At 39.6% G+C, this 7,848-nt stretch overlaps 1 protein-coding gene across 1 annotated transcript; it reads left to right on the top strand.

The window, feature by feature from the left end:
• Positions 1–2,467: 2,467 nt before the first annotated feature.
• dazl (deleted in azoospermia-like) lies at positions 2,468–5,199 on the top strand (the record flags this gene model as incomplete). Its single annotated transcript, XM_079231816.1, has 8 exons — positions 2,468–2,473; positions 3,117–3,208; positions 3,519–3,570; positions 3,658–3,724; positions 3,853–3,992; positions 4,470–4,550; positions 4,739–4,814; positions 5,189–5,199. 8 exons carry the CDS (start codon positions 2,468–2,470, stop codon positions 5,197–5,199), a joined length of 525 nt encoding a protein of 174 aa, XP_079087942.1.
• Between the last annotated feature and the right edge of the window lie 2,649 nt (positions 5,200–7,848).

A 7,848-nucleotide genomic window follows, 5' to 3' on the forward strand; every position in this document is an offset into this window, starting at 1 on the left:
CTTGTTCAGCTGTTTCTGTGAGAGAGAAGACACATTCCGACACCTTGGATTAATCAATTAAAACATACTTTTCCTTTCAGTATAACCTCACAGTTAAAGAGTAACGTAAACACACGCTGAAAGACACGGTCGTGACCTACCGTTAATATCCGTTACAGACCATGTAAAGTTATGACGGATATCGGCAGGATTTCATTCATTTCGCAGCGTTGGCTCAAACGTGTTGTGTCCGTCAGCAGTGAAAGTTGCCCAGCAGAGTTTGGACGTGGGTTAAACCGGAACAATGTACAAACAACGTAAACTATTTCAAGATACTGAGGGTTCAGTGTGTCCCGTCAACGCGTTGAAAAGCCTCACGTCACTGTTGATCTCATCCAGGACCGTCTCTGTGGCAACCCAACAACCACCGTTACTATCGGAAAATGGTCACAACAGCTGGGCGGCGATACAACAAGAACAAGACTCCGGGTTGTGTTGTTGGGTCGACCCGATGCTTTACCTGCAAGCATCACTGTCCTGCAGTCGGCCTCTGCCCTCTGCAGGTAGCCACTCACATATATTTACTTTGGATCTGTAACTGAGTTTATGTAGGTAAAAGTGTGTTTGCATTTATGTGTCTTTGTGCACACATCATATATTTGATTTTTTGTGTGCAAACAAATATAATAGATACAAAGTAAAATAAATAGATGCAATCTTATTTCAGCGTCCCACATTTGATTTAATCCAGATTTAGTAAAAAAAAAATGCAGTTGAATACAATATGACATATATGACACAATATAACAATTTTAGATTTAAAATACTGTAAACCACACTCTCCCTTGTTGTTGTCAAGCTCATTCATTTGGCATTCAGAAGGCCCAATTGTGCAGAATTTATACAACTAATCAAGAGGCACACCATCCATTTTAAACAGTAATTGTAATCATTTGGCACTTGATTAAATCAATTTATATTCACGGAACCAGCTGTACAACATTATTTTAACCCATAACAAAGATATCAAGTGGAACATTACTATTGTTTACAGCCCAAGTGTCATTTTACATGAAGTTTCATTCACGTGCATGCACTGCATGGAAAGAGGAAGAAAGTGCAAGGAGAGAAAAATATGTCATCAACTCACATCTTTCACATTTCATTCAAATTTACCTAAAGGGACTCTATGCCTTTTAAATGATAATTTATCAAAAACAATATATCACAGTTAAGGAGGAAGGATGTGGTTTGATTTAAAAGTACTTTAGTAATATACAAAGTCCCACAGTATAATGTTTCATTTGAGAAGGAATTATGCATGCATTGTTCAGGACAATGCCTTGAAATACTTTTTTATTACAGCTTTTTGTTTTACATTTGCATGAGATTGAGTAAAGACAATAGGGACATAATTAACAGCTAACTAGTTAAAATGGAACTTGATATAGCTAACATTCATAGGAAGTTGGATTAGTCATGTGCACGAGGCGTGGTTTCGGCCATTGTGAGGTGCTTGCTGTCTGACAGAAGAAACGCCGCATTGAAGTGCATCTGGTTAACTTATTATTATTTTTAATTATTTTAGATATGGTAAGTTTCAACGACACTTTAATGTGCACTACAATACACTGTTAAAAGTATAGCCGGACAACAGCTTTGTGTACTTGAAGCCATTTGTTGACTTAATGCTATTTATCAACGTGCTAACTACTGTGCTAGCTAGCAGTTAGCTGAGTATGTTCTACTCGCATTAGCGTTAGCGCGCATGAGCGCTAGCACGCTAATTAGGAAACTTCGCCTTGATAACCGAAAAAGGCGCACTATCTACTGGTAGCTAACATTAGTTCAGTAAGCTATATTTAATTTCAGCAAGCAACAACTAACATTAACGGGCTGTCGCCGACCGTTTCAATACTATTTCCTTAACTGTGTCGCTTCTCCACCATCGGACATACCGAGGTTTGCTTTTGGAGTCAATTTAAGTTAACTAGAGTTCATGCTAGCTAGCATAAAGTTAACATTTAGCTTAGCATCATGCACCACCACGACCATGCGTCTCACATTCGTCTACCGTTATTGCTGGAGTTGTGTCGATATTTGCTCCCTGTGAAGTTGCGCTACTAAGCATGCACATACGGTGGAGAGTAACGTTTTTATTCGGAATATATTTTTCTACACGTCATAAATCGCCTAAACATCGGGATTTTGGGCTGTCAAGGTGAATGTAGGGCCTTCAGCACAATCCGTCCCCTTGTAGGTATTTGTACTTAACCATAGATATTCATTGAAGTGTAATCCCTAAACAACAGTGAGACAGTTTTGTGGCGTTTTCCTACCATGCAACTAAATAATTCAAATGTTTTGTTAGGATGTCCAAAAGCCCAGGAGCAGCAGCCAGACTTCACCTTCTCTGAAGTTGTCAAATGGCTACGTTCTTCCTGAGGGCAAACTGACGCCCAACGCCCTCTTTGTTGGTGGGATTGACATGAAGGTAAAATCAAATGTTTTTAGTTAATAAAAAACACTTGATAAAACTGAACAACTCACTTTTCCATTCCAAATTTGGGACACAAGCTCTAATGCCAGCCTAATCGATAGATGTTTTGGTTTGTGTCTTAAGCTTATTCGTTTTCTGTTTTGAGGGTGAAACCATGCAATTGATTCGCTTAACTCCTAGGCAGACAAATAATTGGAAAAGCATCAATGTGTTATCAGAATCTGGGTTTTCACACATTTGGGTAACAGACTGCTGTCAAGTGTATATATCTCAGTAGAAAAAGCCTCACTCCCTTCTTGCCGCCCACACATTTACAGAAACAAAAATGAATTAATTTGAAAGTTTTGTTCTACTGTAAATTTGAATTTCAATGCCCTAGCACTTGTGAATGTGTTACCACTTAAACGCAGTATATTGATGCTTTTAGTTAAATTTACAAAAGGGGGGCACATGCAAAACCATTATATCTGCACTTACCTAAGGCTTGAACAGAACCCCCGTTTTAGTGTACTTGAACTGCACATTGGGAATAAGTGCACTGCTTTGCTTTTCCTCAACAGAATATAATGGTGTGAAGATGGTAAAGTAGAGAAACTAAAATCCAGTTTTTCACTTTAAAATTACTTTTGATCTTCAGGTGGATGAAAATGAAATGCGGGACTTCTTTGGAAGATATGGTGCTGTTAAGGAAGTAAAAATTATCACATACCGTGGCGGGATCTGCAAAGGGTGAGAAAATGAACAACTCCGCATTTGTGTATTATTGTATAACATTCATGTGATTTGCAGTGAGTTATTCATGAATCATGAATACAGACATTGTTTTAGTAATTTTCTCTGTATTTGTCGGTTAACTTGTGTGAAAGTGTGGGTGTAAACTGGGGCAGTTTGTTATTTGCATATCAGTTTCTATGAATATTCATTAGCTTATTTTATAACTTGGTTTGAGCTCAAATTTATTCATTTCATATTTTTCACTGGTTGTCGGTATTCAGTCATTGAGTTTCTTTTTAGTCCGAGTTGTTTTGTGTTTTCTTAGGTACGGGTTTGTGTACTTCAATGAAGATGTCAACATTCAGTCAATCATTGAGGTGAGTGGATGTCTGTCTGTCAGATTGCCCTTCTATTGCCTTTTATCTGCAACAGAGTAATATTTCCTCTTTATATTTCTACTATAGCAACAGATCAGTTTTAAGGGTCGGAAACTCAAGCTGGGCCCTGCCATCATGAAAGAAAGGAGCTCTCGTATGTATTCTGATACACTAACGAAGAACCTCATTGCATGTTTGGTTGGTGGTGAAAATATAAGATCTCCGCACTAATATGCTTTCAAACTGTTTTGTCATGTTTGTATTGTGTTTTTCTTCATCCAGGAACCATGCCGTCCCGTATGGTTGGCCCGGTTCCCTGGATGAGCCCCACTCAGTACTTCTACTGCGGCTGCTGCTCACCCATGGGAGGGGGTATGGCACAACCTTCGCCCATCCTCAATGGAGCCCCCCCCTACAATCAGGTAACTCACATAGCCAGCTATCAAGAATGTCCTTTTAGCAGGCGGAAGTAATGCTGTCACACACACCTCTCTATTTTCCCAGTTACACCATGTAAAATGAATTAAATCTTTTTTTTCTCTGAGGGGAAGTTGGCTCATTATCACAGCCAAGAATAGAGGTGCAAGGTGGAGAACAATCTATCAATTTACTTTGAATTTACTAGAAAAGATATCACAACATAAAGTTGGCTATGGCATGATTAATGCATTTGCTAATAATATCCAAGTTGGTGAATTAATTAGATAATACAGACATTAACAGTTACAGTGCAATCCTTGCAATGTCGCTTGCATTAGAAACCGTTGATTATTGCTGCAGGCTTTCAGTTGGTTTCACGATATTAAGTATATGTTTTAACATCTCTTAAGCACTGTTTGATTGATGAACATACTTCTATGTACTGAGGTTTAATGTGTTCCGTCTGTCTCTCTTTGCAGCCATACTCTTACTCCAACTTTGGAGGGGTCATGATCCCACAGATGCCAATGAACTACGCACAGAATGCCTACGCCTACCAGGTACACTTGTACTAATTAGTTAACAGCATCCCATACAAGGTCTCCAAGGCATTGCATATATTCTCCTGCATGTGAGCTGAAGGGTTCAGCCTGGCTTAGATCCACCTGTCCCTGCATGCCCCTCACTCCACACCCCCAATCTCCTATAGAGGCGAATCTGGCTTTGTCTGTTGCCATCTGTTTCACCGCTGACCCATCTTCCCCCACACACAGTACACTCCCCCTCACTGGATGGAGGACCAGAGGACACAGCCTGTCAATCAGGTGAATTTAGTGGGAATAGAAGTCAGTATCATTAAGTTTCAAAGGAACGCAAATCACTTCTCATTTGAGGACCTTGTGAGGCCAGTGGGATGACCATGTCGGTAGAGCCTTTCAAAATCCATGGGATCAAAAGGGCATGTTGTATTTGTGTATTTTATTTATTTATCTTTCAGTAGTGTTTGTGGCAAGAAATTGTCCTCAAACTGCAATGTTCATGCAAGCCACAAGGTGGTGTTATATGACCACTGTTCACATTCTGAAGAATGGACTATGCACCAACAATGAGTTTTTTGTTATGGCAGATGTTTATGTCTTTGAAACATCTCTGTTGGCAATTAATCTTTTTGTAATGTTATGTTAATGTCTGTTTCCAGAGCTTTGTTGACTGTGGAGTCCAGACCATGATGACTGTGCTGTAGCCACTGAGCCTCCTGCCAGGTAAGAAGTACTTCAAACAAACTTCCCTCATACAAGCACAATTAACATGTATATGTTTAAACATGAGAAAACCTGCTAAAAATAGGTGATGGACCCCGTTCCCATTGCCAATAGACAATTATGCTTTTCTGTTTTATTTTCTGGTGTGTCATGTCGAAAGTCACAAAACAGGAAAACGGGGTTAGTTAACAAAAAGTGGAAATGTTATGTTTATTTCTTTTTGTATTAGTTATTTATTTAGTCTCTCTTCAAACGGTGTGCCGACTAATCTGGAACGATGTTGGAGCGGGAAAAAGTATATCAAATTAGCTTGTCGGACCGGGTGTCATGTTTTCATTACTGCCGACCAGTGCTGGAGCCTTTTAAATACTTGTGACTACGGCCAAACTTTCCCCACTATAGACAAAAGAAATATGTTAGTGGCTGTTAGTGATTTTGTTTGTCCATTGGGAAGAGGGCTGAGGTAACAATGGGCCACAGAGGACCAAACATCTGCAAGCATTCTCACCCTTTCTCAGGGAGAAGGTAGTTCATCAGTGCAGTGAAATTACTTTACGTTGTAGTGTGTGGTTTGAAGAGAAACCTGCATTCTGTCAGAGCTCTCTTGCACATAGTTGCCTATCCCTGTTTAGCTGCTACACAATTTGTTTGCTCCTGCTAATAGTTTTTATCTGGAAAACACTGCTTTTAAAAGACTAATCCTGATGTGGTGTGTAATTGAATGAGGGAACTGTTCTTAACTTGTGATGTGGTTTTCTGTCCTCTGTCTTTTTTTTCTTTTTTTTTATTAGATGCATGCTACAGTGAATCAAAATGCAGAGAGGATGATGTCTTGATGTTCTGGACGGCTGGAAGCAACCCGACGTCTCTCACTGTTTCCTGACTACCCTCCCCTCTTTTTCCTTCCCTCAATTTTTGAGACCCATTTTAACACCAGACTACTGGAACTGTCCACTTTAACTGTACTAGTTTGATCACAATCACTTTGACCACGACGGGTATGGACCACGGTTGTGTGGTCAGACCGCTTTTAACCCACATGGATCACAGTGACCGTCGCACAGGAAGAGCAGAGCACCCTCACCATACCAGCTGTTTTTTTGTTTATTTTCCTTTGTTATTTATCTAAAAGAAAACACTGAAAAGACTTTTAAGCTCACCCTTTGTGCCTATGTATGTATTATTATTTATCTTTGGAATTACTTTGTTTGGTTGGTTGAGGCTTTTTTAGCCTCTGCAAGGGCTCTGTGTACTTTAAAGGTGCATTTATAAATATATAGATATATATTGTAACAATGTCTTGACAGCAATCCTTTTTCTTTCTTTTTTTTCAGCAGTTGGAGTAGAATGCTACTTTAATTCCAGTTCAGTTTTGATTAAGAAATGTCATTAACTTGTCTACTACAGTATACGGGCACTTCGTCATTCCATTAATTTCAAACACTCATTTATTTTGTGCTCTATTTAATTGGGTGTCGATTGAGGCAGTAAATGAACCGCAATTTTCATCCCATTATTGCGCCTCATCAGTACGACTGATATCTTGTCTTGGTCAAACGACAGACTTTCCAAGTTGAGTTCCACAGAGCATGTTGCAGCACACTGATCATCTGTGTGTTGTGTTTCTAAACCGTCCCATCCTGTGACTGGGTGTTTCTCAAACGGTTCACACTCAAGTACAATCACGGCATAATCTCTTTTTCCCATTACTCGTCGATCGACTTATATTTGGAAGGAAATACAGTGGAAGGCCGCTTTAATCCACTTTGAAAATGAAGGACATGATTTCAAATAAAGTGCTCTGCTTCTTTGGGGGAAATTGTTCACTGTACATGGTTCACTTTATACTGGTTGTTTCTCTGGGTTTTAATCTAGTCGCAGGTGATTTTGCACAAAGTATTTTACTGTCATTGTAAGAGTAGACAATGGTGCTTTTATATATATATATGTATATATTATTTTCAGTAAGTGCACTTAATTTGTTTTCTGTGAAATGTATACACTAAATAATTATATTTGTATGGTTGGCAATGCACATTTGGTGTACGTCACACATTTTTCTTCTCTTGACCCAGTTCCACATAGTTTTGTCGTGGCATTGACCTCGAGGGTCTCAGAATCAGATGTCTGATTGTATCACTTGAACTGTTTTGTTCAGAGATCCTGGTCACTGCTCTGTTTGGTTTGTGTTTGTTTGCAGGGTTTGGATTTCTTTGTTTGAAAATAAATAAATAAAAGTTTAAATATGTTATCATTTAAACTTGAGAAGCTCTTGGGTTTCTTTGCATCATTTTGAAGAGTGGTTCTGTATTTTTGGGAACTGGAGAGGATATTGGAGCGTGGAGCTTTCGGTGTGCCCTCCTCTGCCACTCCCAGCCCCCAAAGCCTGTCAGCGGCTGCTGCTGTGCAGTCAGGGTTGTCTTCCCTGGCAACAAGCCCATCATCTCTTGGTCACAGAGCGTTTTGTTTTTGTCACAGTCTGGTGGTGTGACTGAGCTCCCCAGGGTGTCCTGTCCAGCCCGTGACCACACAGCCCCACCCAACTAAACCCCAGTCAGACGTTTTTGAATTATGGATAAGTCTGGATAGCTACTTA

This window comes from Taurulus bubalis (assembly GCF_910589615.1).
Source record: "Taurulus bubalis genome assembly, chromosome: 16".
In the NCBI taxonomy this organism is placed as follows: domain Eukaryota; kingdom Metazoa; phylum Chordata; class Actinopteri; order Perciformes; family Cottidae; genus Taurulus; species Taurulus bubalis.